The sequence below is a fragment of the Ascaphus truei genome, chromosome 1, assembly GCF_040206685.1.
Source record: "Ascaphus truei isolate aAscTru1 chromosome 1, aAscTru1.hap1, whole genome shotgun sequence".
Classification (NCBI taxonomy): Eukaryota; Metazoa; Chordata; class Amphibia; order Anura; family Ascaphidae; genus Ascaphus; species Ascaphus truei.
In genome coordinates, this window is record NC_134483.1 from 504,795,860 (window position 1) to 504,813,197 (window position 17,338).

Below are 17,338 nucleotides of genomic sequence, written 5' to 3' on the forward strand. Positions count from 1 at the left end.
GTGGTCCTTGAGGACTGAGTTTGAGACCCCTGTATAGAAGATACTAAGTTATATTGTTATACCGCGTTTGTATTTTGTTGCTTCAAAATGAAATCATGGCCACTTTTACAGTCACTCACAAGTAGGCCTGAATACTTCTTCCCCCAGGTACCTGCTTCTAGCTTGAACCAGTGAAACCAGTTCTAATTATAGTACTGTATATATGTGATTTTGCACAATAAAGTAAGCAATTCACAGCTCAGTTGAAGTGAAATGTGTCACCATCACAAACAGAAATGCAACACACATGGGGAGGGGAGGAGTGGGGTGTGACACAACACACACAACACACACAACACACACAACACACACACACACACACACACACACACACACACACACACACACACACACACACACACACACACACACACACACACACACACACACACACACACACACACACACACACTGAGAGGGAGGAGTGAGAGGGAGGAGGGTGTAGACACACAGAGAGAGAGGAAGCACCTCCCTTCCAGGAACACACAGCAGCACCTGCAGCGCCGGTTCTGTGACCACAGCAAGGAAGGAAGGGGGTCGGGGGAGGCACTGCGGGCTCGGACAGGTCTGTACCCACTAGTGGGGGGCAGCAGATGGGGTGTGTGACCTGTGGACAGAAGGAGGCAGTTTGTAGCATATTCTCTGGGGAGGGAAGGGGGGCTTCTGTTTAGGAGAGAGGCAGGAAGTATGGGGGAGACTGCTGGGAGGTGTTGTAGTATATGTGAAGGTTTGGAGGGATAGTTTGGGCTTTAAATGACCCTTTGCTGGGGGGGAGGAGAGTAAGGGGTCGGTGTGCATTGTTTAGGAGAGGGAGGGATGGTGTGCAACTTTTGGGGGCTGTAAGAAGTGGTGGGTGTCCTCTTCATTGTCACTGTTGGCTGTAAAGCGGGTTAGTGGGAGATACATGTGGTGTGTGCACAGCAAAATACAAAGTATCCATTTGTTCTGGGGATGGGGGGAGAGGGTATTTGGCCAGTAAGTGAAGGGATGATATCTGTGTCCCTTGATGTCCCTTGATGGGGGAAGGTGACATAGTTTGGAGGTCACTGGGAGAAGTTGCTCTGTGGTTGTTTGTTTGGCTTGTTGGACCCTCCATGACTGAAGTGGTTTAATTTATTTTCTGCTTTGCCTCCTGAAGTGCTGCAGTACATTGTGTGAGGGGCTCCTTTGGCATTGAAAGAGTTACTGTAGGTGGGCACACATCTTGGACAAATATTTGGTGCCCTTTTATTTGTGGGGGAGGGGCAAATATCTTTTAAGTGGAGGATAAATGGTACCCTTAGATGTGAGGGGGGTGGCAGATGGAGGTAATTCATAATAATAAAAAATATATATATATATATATATATATCCCCTCTCAGCAACTGAAGGGATTAGATATACTTTCACTGCCAGAAGGTCTGCAAAGCAGCAAGGGTGTTAAACTCGCCCGCTTCTCAGCTTTCACTTGTCTCCTCCGTACCCCCTGCTAACTTTATTTTCTTTCCTCCTTTTATTTATATGAAGGAACATATGGCGATTTGAAGAGGCCGGCTTGATGTGGCCTGAAAACATCCCAGTCTGGCAGTGCGCAGTGCGCAGCCTCGTGTACATTCGGTTGAGTTCTGCTGGCAATGTCACAGCATGAGCTGCAGAGGAATGGAGGACACCACTGCCCAGGTACATTCAGCCCACCAACACCTCAAGCGCCTCTGCACCTGCAGAACATGACAGCGATAACCTTGTTGGCTGCAAGGAAACGTGTTGATATAAATGTAAATAGATCCCCCTTTCCCCCGACTCTGCGACGGCAGCACGGAAAACCACTGGGATGTGCTCTCGTGCGTAACGTCGCTCACAGGCCCCCTCACCCAGAGCCAGCGAAAGCTGCATCCTGAGATAGTTCTGCAAGGTCATGGGCAACTTTAAAAGTATCTTCATCCTGAAGCAGTTGTTTCCCCAAGCGAATGTCACATTGCAAAATAATTATTGCTGCCAAATATAATCCCATATTACAATGCCATAGATATTCGAGTCATGTTTTTAAGGAAAACATTTATTTTTTTTGCCTTGTGGCAAAACAAAAGTCAGTATGTAGTTTATTTTTTACTATAAGGTTAAAGCAGCCATTTATGATTTTTACTATATGGTTAAAGCAGAATGTTTTTTTTGGGTTTTTTTTACCGTACAGTACTGTGTTTTTCAAAAGGGGTTCCTAGGAACCCTTGGTTTCCTCGGGCCTCCCTAAGGGGTTCCCTGCAATTTTCAGGCAATTTGAAAATTGTTCCAAATATAGAAGATTTTACAATGCATCTGATCTCGGACGCGCTATTAGAGAAGGTTGGGGTTCCTTACAATGCATCCGATCTCGGACGCGCTATTAGAAAGGGTTGGGGTTCCTTACAATGCATCTGATCTCGGACGCGCTATTAGAGAGGGTTGGGGTTCCTTACAATGCATCCGATCTCAGACGCGCTATTAGAGAGGGTTGGGGTTCCTCAGAATTTCATATGGGTTCCTTCACCAAAAAAAAGTTGGAAACCACTGTCCTACAGTATATCTGTAGTGTTCCCGTTCCAAGCAATTTGTTTAACCGTTTACAGTTGCAACCCCTTTGCTGCACTGTTCATTATTATATGCCCTCGAAACCCTTGTAAGTTATTCACATCAGTCAATATGGAACTCTCCCCTGCATTAGTGGTATGTTTCCTTTTATTGTGGGTCAACGGCCATTGTACAGACAACACACACACAATCACATGATGGATGTTAAAAGGATTTATAAGTGGGATCCACTTAAAATGTCACTTCTCTAGGGAAGATGGACTTGGAAGTAAAAGTTAATTGGATAAACATACGGTATGATAAAGATGCAAAATAAAAACTGGGTAAAATAGTTTGTGGGCTATCTTTTTAATATTTGTTACATCTGAGAAATTAAATGTAATCTGATGTTGCAAAGTCATTGGGTTTTGGTGACATCTCTTAAACTTGCTTAGAACTATATGGCTACATCTGGAATACTTTACCAGTAAGAAATTTTCTAGGTCATTGAATGCTTAGCATTTATAGGCCATCTAGATTACAATTTTGTTTTATTTCCTGTGTGCACAGGTACCAGTTCAAGGACGAGCCATGTAGACCAGAGTAGGATCACAGTCTCCAAACAATGAAATGGCTAAAATGAGAGTACTTGTCCCTTTGCAACGATGCAGGTGCCAACAATTGGCTTATCTTTAATTTGTAATGACAGTGATCTGCAAGTGTGTACATGCCAAAGCTGCATTGCTGTAGTAATCACAGCTTGGGCACTGTTTCCCCTGTAGGCTGCATGGCCTGAAGAGTGGAAACACAGGTTCTCTTCAGCTGTAGTAAATGGCTTCGTGTCAAACACCCGTCTACATAGGTCTTGTTGGACATATTTATGATATAAATGGAAGGTAATAGTTTGGAAGTAATCCATAGTAACCACTTTAGTGCTAGGTACAAAGTAATATTTGCTGCAACAGAATATCCATTAAATATAATCCCTAAGGAAAATAAATGAGCCATTTTAAATTGACAAATTTGATTTATGATTTATTTTATTTTTACGTTTAGAGATATTTACGAGCCCACAAAATCTCTCATTGTGTTATATTTGTATTGTTTTCCTGAATTTTATTTTTCAGAAGAATTCCCAATTTCTAATCTTACTGGCAATGCAATTTTCAATAATATTGCTTGTGTACATTTGGAATAGGATAAATTAATCAAAGTATCAGAAAATGTATTTAGCTGCCTATCTAAAGTTCGTATAAATCTACGTTTGCAAACAAAATGCTCTAGTTTTGAAGCCAAATCTAAAGTCCGGGATCGTTTGGGATCAAGGCTTTCCGCCGGCTTTGGTAATTGGCAGACTAGGTGGTTCTATGTTTTGTGTTTGTTTTGATGTTGGTGCTTGGCAGGTAACATAATAAAGATTTTTTTTTTTAATGAGATTAGAAATGAAAATATTTAATTAAGGGTGCCTTTTTAATATATTTTTTATACATTATGATCTTGGTAAGTTTTATTAGAAAATATTTTTGTATTCCTTCATGGTTTTTGTTTCTTCTTAGTTACTTCTTGGTCTAACATGACCGAAGACATATCATCAAACATTAAAAATCTTGGCCTTATTGAGGTCGAGGACATTAGTGTGGAGAATCGTATAAACAATAGTGGGAAATTACATTCGAAGAGTCCACAGTCTCTCGTTTCACCGGACTTCAGGCCCAATCTTCAGTTTGCCGCGTTAAGTGAGAACCGTAGTGTGACGTCTGTGGATTCTGGCATCCCGACTCTCGAAATCGCCAACCCTGAACCAGGCCATTGCAGTGTCCACAATGTGAGGACTGCCTGCTCCAATTCTGCTGTTGCAGATGAAAGAACTTTCCATAGCTCGAAGACTATCCCATCTTGTGCTCCTCCATCATTAAGAAGCACAGAGCACGACCATGTTGTCTGGAAATCCTCCACATTTCCAAGATCTGGGTACGACACAGCAAGACTCTACAGCCCAACCTCTAAGACGCTTAATAGAAGTGACAACGTCTCGGATTGTAGTGTCTCCAGTCTCAGCACGGAATTTTCAACCACTTTATCAGTGAGTAATGAGGACATTGTGGATTTTATGGTTACAAGCAGCTCAAGTGCAATTGTCACCATGGAGAACGATGACGCACATTTTTCTGATGTTACATTAAATTCTACGAAAGACAACAGTGATCTGAATCTGAGAGGCAGTCTTCAGGAAGCAGGTCTGGACAGCAAAATGAAAATATTGGGACCACTTAGTAACTTCTTTACCAGGTAATATGATTTTAATAATATTTTTGTTTTTTTTCACTGTATAGCGCTGCCAATCTACGCAGTTCTGTACATTAGAATTTTTCAGGCAGAGTGCCCTCTTGTCCTGAAAAGCTTACAATCTAATTTCAGTGCCCGGGGCACAGAGATAGTGATTTGCCCAGGATCATGGAAATGTATGTGAGCCGGTTCAGCATCCATTCCTGTTTGCAATGCTGAGGTGGAATCAAATGGTTCTCAAGGCGCTGTCACAGGGGCTGCTAGGGGTGCACTGCCCTAGCGCACTCAAAGGAATTGAGTGCATGATGCTTAGCAGCTGCCTCTCCGCACTGTATAGTGAAGTGAGCAATTGGGTAGGGGGTAAGAGGAGTCCTGACCTGACTGGCAGCATGTGCCCTTGCACACTGTGTGAGGCCTGTTGTTTAGGAAACAGGAACCTCCTCGTCACTGTGTAAAGTCAGACAGTATCTCTCCGCCCCCATGCAGCTTTCTTAGGCGGGAAGGTAATTGTATCAGTCAACTCACTTGTGCTCCTGCGTCCCCCCTCCTCCCCTGTACAATGCACTTTTCCAACCTTTTTATTTTTGTTATTCATTTATTGCAGACAGTTACACTGCGGATTGTTAACGCGTTAACCAGCATAGCAATTACAAGCACTAGCTGCCTGCAAACAGTTTGCCGTGAGCAATTCCCATCCCTAGACACTGCAGTCTTACTATTAACTGGAACTACAATAAGCGAATCGAGCGTCTCTCTGACTGTGCCGGATTTACGGTATTTTGAAGTAAAGCATTTCAAGCATATTTGCCAAAGAAGGCGTTTATTTCCACCAGAATTTCCACTGCATATTTAGTTGATAAAGTTTGGCCAATGTTGCCAAGTTCTTGAACTTTTCACGAACCACAAGGTCCCTTCTTCAGTTTTGCAAAGTTATGCAAATGTTTTGCGCATCGCTAGTAATTGATGCTAATGTACGAGATTGGACAATAGCAGGAGCAGTGAATGACATTGATTTTTGGCTCAACTGGATGATTTGCTCCAATTCGTCAATAAGTTAAAGAAGTGCGTTTGCTATTAGCATAGTGCATTCAGTATAAACCCATAGATTTACAAATGAGTGTGTTTATTTTTTTTAAGTCATTGTATTCTCTCCAGAGATTGACGCAATTCTGCACAGCAATTTTTTGTTAAATGTCTGCCTCCCGCTGCACTTTTCGGCCCCCCACACTTCTTTCCTGGTTACTCTCCCCTCCATGGCACTCGTTCCACAGCCCCGTAGCCATATCCTGGCACTCTTTCTCCCCTTGGAACTCTCTCCCACCTCCCATGGCATTCTACTGGCCAAACCAAGGCACACCCCCCTTCTCCGGCTCCATACTCGGTGCTAATGCTAAACTGTGGTGTGATACGCTGTGCATGGCCCTAATTCTCTCTTGTGTCGCCAAGTCTTCTCTGCGGAGCAATGTGTGCAGCACATGCTGGCTTCCTTCTTATTTCCTTCTGGACCTTCACTATACCTTGACCCAGAAATTTGCGCTTTGAAAAAAATCCTTGATGATCCGTTCCTTACAGAGGAGCAGCAGAAGTGCTTGGAATAGGGGTATTGAATAGTGGAGAGAGTATATTTCACCAGATGATGATGAACATGCGTGTTTGTGTAGCTTCTACATGCAATGTTGCTCTACGCTGCCTCCCTCATACAGGCATACCCCGGTTTAAGTACACTCGCTTTAAGTACACTCGTGAGCAAGGACATATCGCCCAATAGGAAAACGGCAGCTCGCGCATGCGCCTGTCAGCACGTCCTGAACAGCAATACCGGCTCCCTACATGTACCGAAGCTGTGCGCAAGCGGGGAGACTATAGAGACTGTTACAAATGCGTTATTTACATCAGTTATGCACGTATATGACAATTACAGTACAGTATACACAAAAGATACTAGATGGCGCTCAACACTAATAAACAAACATGCAGTGAATATAGTGATAGTAAATAACAATCAAAATAAGTGCAACGAAGCCGTCATCACGCACGGCGAAACGCGTAGAGCGTAACCCCCAGTGTTAGATCCAGAGGGAGAGACTGCTGTGAAGCTCCGGTGGCGTCTTCCATACGAGTTGCGAAAACCGGATGTGACGTATCGGCTCCAGTTGAGAGAACCGGATGTGACGTATCGGCTCCAGCAGCACAGGTCGGAGGTCGAGGATCGGTGGATGCGGCAGCAGTGTGCGGGGATTCCGAGAACGCGACTCGGCAAAACATCTTTACCATACACCAATGCTGTTTAACATCTGATATCTCGTAAGCCTCCAATTTTATCACTGTCGGATAAAAGTTTGGCATTTTATCTTTTGACTCTGTGTCTCTGTCCTGGACGCATTTTCCTCCTGATTTTGCTCCTTATCGCTAGTCTATGGTTATAGTGTTACCATCTAGCGCTTTCTGCTCTTGAGAGAGATCTGCCATTTAAGTGTATTTTTATTACGTTTTTGCACTATGGTTGTATTTATTTTTTTCCTATAGGTAATGATGCTCCCCTGACTTCATCTAATTACAGTACAGTATATGCATCGATAAGTGGGAAAAGGTAGTGCTTCACTAAGTACATTTTCGCTTTACCGGGGTATGCCTGTACTGCCTTGTGTGGGGATGTTACAAGGCTTATTCACTGTGTGAATGATTTGTATTTTGACACTATATGGTGTTTGGATGCCTGGAGAAAACTAAAAATGTTCATATTGCTCATTAATTTGATGCGGGGAAAATATTAGTGTGAAATCTTGTTTTGGACCAACAATGGTTTGCAGTGTACAAGCATTCGCAACTCTGCCTCCTTCAGGGGATTCTCAAAAGCTTGCATATTCCAGGCCAAGTCTGAGAGTCCAACATCTTGCATTCTGTAGCCACTGTCTTAATTTTGTTTCTTACGACTAAATTTGCTTCTATATTAAAAATCCAATCCAAGCGGCACTTTTTTTTTTCCTTTTAAACCAATGCAGCCTTTGATTACCTTTTTTATTTTATTTTATTGAAAACGAATTACCTAAGCTGCCGATCGATCAGTAAAGATCCTGCTTCCCAGGGTTCACTAAATGGTTCCCTTTCAATCAATCCTTCAGTCAGTGTAACTCAGCAGCTACCATGTATTCTTATATTACTAAGGTAATATTATTATCTATTGTTACACTTTGCAGCTCAAACTGCTGGGAATATTGGCAACAAATTGTCACTAGCAGGAAAGTGTTACAAAGATCTTGCACTGCTGGGGAAATGTGTTTAAAACCTGCTATATAAATCAAAGGATGATCAGTATATTAAAACGAATTAATTTAAACAGCGCAGCCGGAGATCTCCACCCGCCACTCTGCCGGTATTTGCACCCAGCCAGGATGTGCTGGGCAGCTGCCCACCGGGGTCGGCTGTTCAGCACCTCTGCTTAAGAGATTAAAACCTTCACGAGAAGGATCGGCGACTCCACGAGGCTCTTCATTGACAAAGCGCCACTTGGGTGCGAAACGCGTGGGAGTTTTTTTTTCTTTCTCTTGGACCACTACTATTGTGTATATGGCGTAAGAAAGAACTTTTATATTTTTTTCATACGCTGGTTTCCCGCGCAATTTCCTGTCTTGGATAACCGTTTTGCTGCTGCTTCACACTTTTGTCTTCCATTTATCTTCATTGTGTGTGTGTGTGTGTGTGTGTGTGTGTGTGTGTGTGTGTGTGTGTGTTTGTGTTTATATTTCCGGTACACTGTGGACTCTCTCTCTCTCTCTTTTTTTTCCCTCCCCCTTTTTAGGTTATGTTGAGTCTCTGTTGGGTAAGTCCAGTTTGTCTAGTATTGCTGCAGAGTAGCGCGCTCTTCGGGACTGTGTATGGCAAAACAAGCCAGCTCGTTTTGCTGGGGGAGATTGCAAACGTAGGAGTGCGGGACGCTATCTACACTGCTGAGGAATGGGAGGGGGGATTACTCGTCATCGGCGATGGAGCGATGATGTGACCGCTTTTAAAGAAGTGATCACAGGGGGCACGTGGCATTCTGGTGCCGCGGGCACTCAGAGGGTTAATGGTACAAACACTGTTCTAAATGATTCATGCGCCATAACCTGAGCCGTGACATTACACCTGGTACATGGGGGATGTGCGTAACTGTGCAACGCAGAAACAGATAAAAAATTCATTAAGTTGGCTGCTATCTTGTTTCATTAGTTACCACATGGCAGGGTCGTAAATAATCGTGTCTGCTTGGAAGTAAAGATAACAGACTTCCTGGATCGTGGCACGTTTTTCTGGTTTAAAACCGTAAGCGATCAAATAAAATGTGTTTCCGTGTGGTACAGTTAAAGGGGCACTTCCTCCTGGCCTGTTTTTTTGTGTTTGAATAAATGCAGCAGTTCCTCACATTTGCAGCAGCCATGCAGTTATCTAAGCCGCTCGGTTCTTCCGTGATCGATCGGTGACGATCCACCTTCCCGGGGCAACCAATATGGCTGCCTATTTCCAAAGCGGAAGTGGTGTAGCTACCTAAATAGTTGCTATAGCAACCAAAGGAGGCTTAATGCATTAAAAAGGGATAGAAAGAGGGGGGGGGGGGGGGTGATGCAGCAAGTATTATCTAATACTGTACAACTCATTTTATTTAAATAAACAAGAAAAAACAATATGAAATCCCATATAGGATTTTGAATGAAATGCTACTCTAGGAATGCTGCCGGTGTTGCAGAACGTAGGCTTTGGATGTATGAAGCATCAGAAGGCTTTTTCTTTTGCCAAATTGGCCCACGGAAATATCTTTAAATGTCACTTGTGTGCGCCTGTATACTCACCTGAGATTTCTCAATCTGCTTCACCAGCGTCCGTTTCTTCTCTTTTTTATTTATTTATTATTATTTTTGTTTGCGTACAGAAAGGGACAGTGCTAGGTGCGCTTAGCAGACGTAAACGTTATGTACTAAAACACCATCTTTCTGTCCCCCCCTCTCCAAGTGTCAAAATCATCCGCCACATTGAACTTGTAGTAAACACCAAAAAGTATTTCTTTTATATTGTTGGCGCATAATTACGGTGCTGTGTATCAACGGAAAATGTGTTTGTCGACGTGTGCATGTTTCATTATGCAGGCTAACAAAATAGAATATTTTCTCAGCATGGCTATTATAAATATTACAGTAATCATTTATATTTACTGACTGGTTACAGTATATCTTTTTAAAACTACAATTTCTATTAAAACAGAATTGTGTCTCAATCCGGTATTCAACACGACTCCATTTCAAACAACGAGTTATGCGCAATATGTAAGACGCCTTGCATATCATATATGCTATGCATGGTTTATGGAGGTTTGTATCACTTTTTAGCACTTAAGTTGATGCACAGTTTTTTAAATGTGGTCTTGGTGCACAGGCCGTGCTGTGTTTCTGTGTAGATCCTTCCTGTAGGCAATGAATAATCCATGTTTACGTGCCAGGGTTACACTGTGCAATCCAAATCTTCATTGCAATAATAACCCTTGGGCATTAGGTGATGCACACGTTGTGAGTTACTTGTGTAATATGTTCCTAGTCTGTCTATAGATAATATTTTGCAAAGCATAATTACTACATGATAGAAAGGTATGAAATAACTTATTTTTTTTATGGCCTGCCAGTTCTATCAGGCCTGCTTATGGCTTTACAGGGGGGGGGGCGCTATCTCAGAAATATATAAAATATCATGTCTCCAAAATAATTATTTCCAGGTATTTAATGTTATTATTGCAGCATTGTGGCCTAACATGAATGGGGCATGAGCTGAAGATGCCAGTAACTATAATTTGGCCTCCATTGGGCAGGTGGCAGACTGCCCTTTCCTCACCCTGTTGTGGGGTATTCATTTGAATATTTTGCACATCTATTTATTCAGCACATTTAAAAAGTCACGCAAGTTTCTTGAGCACATTAAAACAAATGTCTGCAGACAAGCCTGCCTGTTCCCTGGTATCCTGTGTGAGCTGAGCTTTTGCATATCCATAGCCCGTTTCTTTTGTCTCTCCAATGTGTGTCCCGTTTGAGCGATGTTTAGACATCCGGATCAGGTTTCGAAAGGCGCTAGGTGTGCAAATTAAATCCGGCAAGAAGGGGTCTCTGAAAGGGTTTTGACTTTGCTGCGAGCATTATATTTTCAATGATGAAGTTAACTCAAGTTCTTGTAAAAGTGGTTAGAAACCAGAATGCAATACCCACGGACTAAATGTTACATGTGCCGCGGGGTTTAAAAATACAGCATTATATTAATGACGGTGTCCAGAAGGGTCCATTTGTATTCCGTTACCGGTATATTAAATATGTTGTCTTCAATGGCAAATGAAAATCAAGTTGCCACGTCTTCATATTTTTTTGATTTATGCTATTTAGCAAGTTTTGTAATTCCCTTGGTAAAAGTTATCGTCTTACAGTTATCCTTATATACAGTATTTTGTAATATCATATATATTATTATTTTTTTAAGTATTTATTTGCTGCAGTAGCTGACAGAGGGGCCTTTACTGCAGTAGCTGATAGAGAGGCCTTTGCTGCAGTAGCTGACAGAGAGGCCTTTACTGCAGTAGCTGACAGAGGGGCCTTTGCTGCAGTAGCTGACAGAGGGGCCTTTGCTGCAGTAGCTGACAGAGGGGCCTTTGCTGCAGTAGCTGACAGAGGGGCCTTTGCTGCAGTAGCTAAAAGAGAGGCCTTTGCTGCAGTAGCTGACAGAGGCCTTTACTGCAGTAGCTGATAGAGGGGCCCTTGCTGCAGTAGCTGACAGAGGGGCCTTTGCTGCAGTAGCTGATAGAGAGGCCTTTGCTGCAGTAGCTGACAGAGGGGCCTTTGCTGCAGTAGCTGACAGAGAGGCCTTTGCTGTAGTAGCTGACAGAGGGGCCTTTGCTGCAGTAGCTAAAAGAGAGGCCTTTGCTGTAGTAGCTGACAGAGAGGCCTTTGCTGTAGTAGCTGACAGAGAGGCCTTTGCTGTAGTAGCTGACAGAGAGGCCTTTGCTGTAGTAGCTGACAGAGGGGCCTTTGCTGTAGTAGCTGACAGAGAGGCCTTTGCTGCAGTAGCTAAAAGAGAGGCCTTTGCTGTAGTAGCTGACAGAGAGGCCTTTGCTGTAGTAGCTGACAGAGAGGCCTTTGCTGTAGTAGCTGACAGAAAGGCCTTTGCTGTAGTAGCTGACAGAGGGGCCTTTGCTGCAGTAGCTGACAGAGGGGCCTTTGCTGCAGTAGCTGACAGAGGGGCCTTTACTGCAGTAGCTGATAGAGGGGCCTTTGCTGTAGTAGCTGACAGAGAGGCCTTTGCTGTAGTAGCTGACAGAAAGGCCTTTGCTGTAGTAGCTGACAGAGAGGCCTTTGCTGTAGTAGCTGACAGAGAGGCCTTTGCTGTAGTAGCTGACAGAGGGGCCTTTGCTGTAGTAGCTGACAGAGAGGCCTTTGCTGCGGAATGCTGTTCTTTTTGCTCCTAACGAAATATATGCATTTTTATGAACTAGTGAAGTGTTTGGTATCTGCTTGGTATCTCTCTGGCATTATTAAAAAAATATTTTTTATTTGTCTATACCAGTTCAGGCATTGGGTTATTTCCCTGCTTCAGCCCAGGTGGCTGTCAGAACGACTGAGCCATCTGTGCTGAAGCAAGGATTTCCCCAATACCTGGCCTGTTGGTGGTCCTTGAGGACTGGGCTTGGCCGCCCCTGCTCTACTCTATAGTAAGTATTGTAGAGCCCCATTTTCTCTGGGTATTACTTGGTGACGCTTTCTCCAGTAATTGTCTGTGTGGTGGCACTGCTGCTTTGACGGATCACAGACAATCAAGCGGGACTCCCAGTTTTAAAGTTGCTATTCTCGTTCATTTGATAACCTCCCAATATGAGCATCTATGCCAGGTGTGGCCGACTCCAGTCCTCAAGGGTAGCCAACCGGTCGGGGATGTTAGGTGATGTCACTGCATCCCGCGGCATTGCGTTGCCATGACAACGAGGGCGTCACGTGGAGCCAGAGTGTGTCCTGTTGTCGTGGCAACACGACGCCGTGATGTCACGTTGTCATTGGCAATGCACGCCATTTGACATCACGGAGCCTTGCAGACTGGAACTTGCAGAGCGAGATGCCGCCGCAGGTAAGATAAATAAAGGTAAAAATGTTTCTGGCAAAAAGTCTTCAGGTTCGTCTTCAATAGAAGGTGAGAGCCCGGCCATAGTCCCTTTCAGACCCTTTAAAAGTAGGACTTCTAGGTTTAGATTGTAAGCTCTTCGGGGCAGGGACTCCTTTTTCCTAATGTTACTTTTATGGATGAAGCGCTTACTCCCATTAGGTGACGTGCGTTACTGCTGTAAAGCGCCGTGTACATGGATGGCAGTATATAAATAAAGATATACATAGGCTTATTTAGTGAGTCCCTGTTGGTAATCTGGCCAAGTACAGGTGAGACAAGTGGCCACAATAAAACTTTCAGGGGTTCTGTCTTTGACTTCCCTATAGTTACATGCAAGGCTGACGTGTGTGTGTGTGTGTGTGTATCCCAGGTACTTGTTGAAAACACAGAGAAATTGCTGCTTCCCTGAGTTCCTTGTGCGGTCGCTCCCTCCGCTGAGCTCTGCTCTCTGGGCCCTAGTCCATGCTAAACTGAACATCTTTAGCTGCCATAATGCATATCAAATGTGTGTTATTTTGCAGGAAAGATTTAATAAAAAACTGTAGTTTTACAGAATGCTGCACAGAACCGAAAACACCAACCGTGTAATAATGACGCTTAATTTGAAGAGTGGTTAAATATCGGGTACCTGTGCTAAAGCAATTTAGTTCTGAAAAGATGTGTAATGCGACAGGGGTCCATGTAAAAACGGCTACGAAGCAAAAGGGGAAAACGGTGTGCTCATTTGCATGCCATTTCCCAGAATCCCTAGCTGTAATGGAAGCATTGCATGCTGGGAGATGATGATAAAAAGACGTGAATGTGATCACATAATATTTTTATTTAATTTAGCCAAACATGCAGTGGGGTGAGACTGACTGGGTTTAACCCTCACTGGATCTTGTAACACACCAGCAGAAATACGTTGACCAAATTCTTCAGCAGTGAAATTAAATTAGATGAGCTTGTTCAGCCAAACGTCTTTTTGAGAAGAATGCACAGATGGCTAAATGATTAGATTATTTTTTTTTATGACAGCCTTTACAAACATTGAAATGTGGGTAGGTGCTAAGAAATTAGTTTAGTTATGTATATTTATTTCTGAGACCAAGAGCTTCCATAGTCATGCCCTCACCTCTCCACCAGAGGGCTCTAGTGCTCTCATGCTGCATTTTAACCTTTAAAATATATATATATATCACCAATTAATAGGAAGGCGAGAATGTGGATGGGAACTACTCCATTTCTACAGAGGGCACTGCTCAAATTGTATTAAGCCATATGATATGATGACAAATCCTTAGGGAAGGTATACAGGAATATACCAAATAAGTTACACACAGGAAGGCTGTTACTGCAGGGAGAAATCCGATTACCATTATTTGGCGTAAGGAAGGAATGTATTTTTCCCTGTATGCATGTCTTTATTCATATAGTGCCCACAGTGTACTCGGTGCTTTATAAAGACAGTACCGTACAGGGAATTATAATACAATAAGTGTGACAATGTCAGACAATAGGAAAGGAAATCCCTGCCCCGGAGTTTACAATCTAAATTATGAGACCTAATTGGCAAATGTTTCACTGTTTTTATCCTTTTTCTCTGTTCAATATAAATACAATAGGAGGAGTATCTCAGTCGACTAAATTTAACAATGGTTGAAATCGATGGACATTGATGTAATATTGTATTGTATTGTATGTCTTTATTTATATAGCGCCATTAGTGTACATAGTGCTTCACAGTAGTAATACATGTGGTAATCAAATAAATAACAGATAATATAAATAACAGATCATAGGAATAAGTGCTTTAGACATAAAAGTAACATTTCGGAAGAGGAGTCCCTGCCCCGAGGAGCTTACAGTCTAATTGGTAGGTAGGTAGAACGTACAGAGACAGTAGGAGGGAGTTCTGGTAAGTGCGTCTGCAGGGGGCCAATCTTTATGTATCCTGTGTTCAGAATATCCATTATCCATTACTATTTGGAATTCATACGGCAGCTTCAGATTTTTTTTTTTATTGTACAGATGTCTTGAGGTTTCCAAAACAATGCAGGAGATGGTTTGTGACTTGAAGATAAAACACATGGGTTACAAATTAAGATTACTAGTTGGACAAATCGAACTCTAAATTTCCAAATGTTCCTAGCGTTTGAGGTTAATGTTCCCTTAAAGGGGAAGTCCTACATCGCTTGCTATCTGAATCAATAAAAAATTACCTATTCAAATGTTTTGTTTATAAAAGATTCAATTTCCTGTCTTATTTTTGTCCCGTGTAAAACGAATATGCTTTCATTTCCATCTATCCTCGTATTGATGCTAATCAGATACGTAGGGGGTTATTTCTCAGTTTTAAAGTTTCCCGGCGGCAAAATAATTTCTCCAGATTTACCATCGCTAAAATCTCATAGATTTATTTTTTTTATTTTTAACACTTTTAAAAAAATTTTTTTTTATACATATAAGAACGTTTCAATTGGGGTACAGTAATAACAGGATGAATTCAGGGGCAAGAAGGGTGCATACAGTAATGCAATGCAGTTTGCAGTGAGGGGCAGTTTGCAGAGAGACAGGGTAATATAGGAGCTATAAGGATGCATGCAATATTTTAATGCATGTTACTATGGGGGAGGGGGCAGGTTCTCGCACCCACCGTGGCGAGCGTTTAGTGGTCACTGTCACGCTCACTATCTCCTGGGGGGGACACAGCAAGGGAGGCTAGCGGGGTTCAGACAAGGACTGTGTCCCTATTCATTAAAAGCTGGGGCATCTGTCGGATAAGAAGCTTGTGAGCTTTTCCATTGACATCACATGCATAACTATTGTATATAATGTATACCCTGTTCATTTATGTAACTGTATTTGTAACCATGTATTATTTGTCATATTAACTATGTCCAGGACATACTTGAAAACGAGAGGTAACTCTCAATGTATTACTTTCTGGTAAAACATTTTTATAAATAAATAAAATAAATAACTGACCTGCACATCCTGCGATCCACAATGTGAAGGAGACGAGACAAATATTATAACCCCACCAGGCCAAAGTATGCGGAGACCAGGGAAATGTTCAAAGTTCTTTTAAATTTTATTTAAAACTTACGATTATTAAAGGCATGCCCCACTGCATTTAACAGCTGTTGGCTCACTTTGGTTCAAGGTGTACGACTGCTCTTCAGTGCCCTGTGTCTGAATGCTGCACGTCAGAGAGACATTGGAACACACCACATACTGTGTGTCCACCAACCTGTGTGTGTTTGGGAGGTATCTTCCAACTTGGTTGAGCCAGAGAAATGCAAAACCGGAAGAGGGGCAAGGGAAAAGTGCAAAAACGTGCGTGTAATTATTATGTAAATGCATATGTTTTCTTTAACCTTTGTTATAAAGTGATGTCCCGCACACGTGCAAGAACAGTTTAGCCGTGTTTTTCATCCATTTGCACTCTTAAGACCAGTGGCTTTCAACCTCTTCTTCCTTTTTTTTTTTTTTTTTTTTTTTTGTTAAGGAACCCCAGAATTATATTGTGAAATTCTGGGGAACTCCAGCCTTCTCTTTCTCCCCCCCACCCCCCCCACTCTGCCCTCTTCCCGGCCCCTCTTCCCACCCCCTCCACTCTGCCCTTCTTCCCCCCCCCCCCCTTGCCTCAGCTCTGCCCCTCTTCCCGGCCACTCTTCGCACCCCCTTCCACTCTGCACCCCGTCTACTGTGCCCCCTCTCTACTTGCTCTCTTACCTTGGGTTGCGTATATCGCCAGTGTCTGGTCTGGTACGTATATCTGGTGCGTATATCTCCTGGTCTGGTAACTCTGGTGCTGCTTGCTCCGGTCGGACGGAAGTTGGACCCAACTCCCGGTACCGACAGGAGGAGGGGGAGAGTGTTGCAGTGACCGCCGGGCTGCAGCTGCTGCATGGGGAGCTGGGGAGGGGAGCCGCTGGGACTGTTGGCCCAGCTCCCCCTCCCCCCCCGTTGGCCGCGGGACCCTTGAGTGGTGCTGAACCTAGGATGAAAATCACTGCTATAGACATCCTTTTCATCAGAAATGAGCTTAACCCATCACAGCCCAATAACCATAGTGATATTCCGTGGACACCAGCACTTGGCAGGTTACTCATTGACTTGAAGAGGCTAAAATCCACATTTGTCCAATTACTTATCCAAGTTCACTCTCGGGCACCTGTATCATTCTTTTGTGCAGACGCCCAGCCTCTAAGTCATAGACAGGTTTTTCTGTCTTGCATCACTTTATCAAGATTATTCCTATTTACTGCACGTTGTAACTTTGCAGAGCCCGTAAATCAGCTGTATGCAGCTGCTTCTGAGGTTCGGGCCTCTCTGCAGCTAGGAT

The 17,338-nt window shown here is 43.2% G+C and overlaps 1 protein-coding gene across 1 annotated transcript in view; it reads left to right on the forward strand.

The window, feature by feature from the left end:
- The first annotated feature begins 472 nt into the window (after nt 1-472).
- TBC1D14 (TBC1 domain family member 14) overlaps nt 473-17,338 on the forward strand; it is a 96,772-nt gene continuing 79,906 nt past the window's right edge. Inside the window, exons 1-3 of the mRNA XM_075565173.1 lie at nt 473-604; nt 1,546-1,698; nt 4,119-4,851. Of these exons, the coding sequence (XP_075421288.1) occupies nt 1,653-1,698; nt 4,119-4,851 (779 nt within the window). The 5' untranslated portion in view covers nt 473-604; nt 1,546-1,652. The remainder of the gene's footprint in view (nt 605-1,545; nt 1,699-4,118; nt 4,852-17,338) is intronic.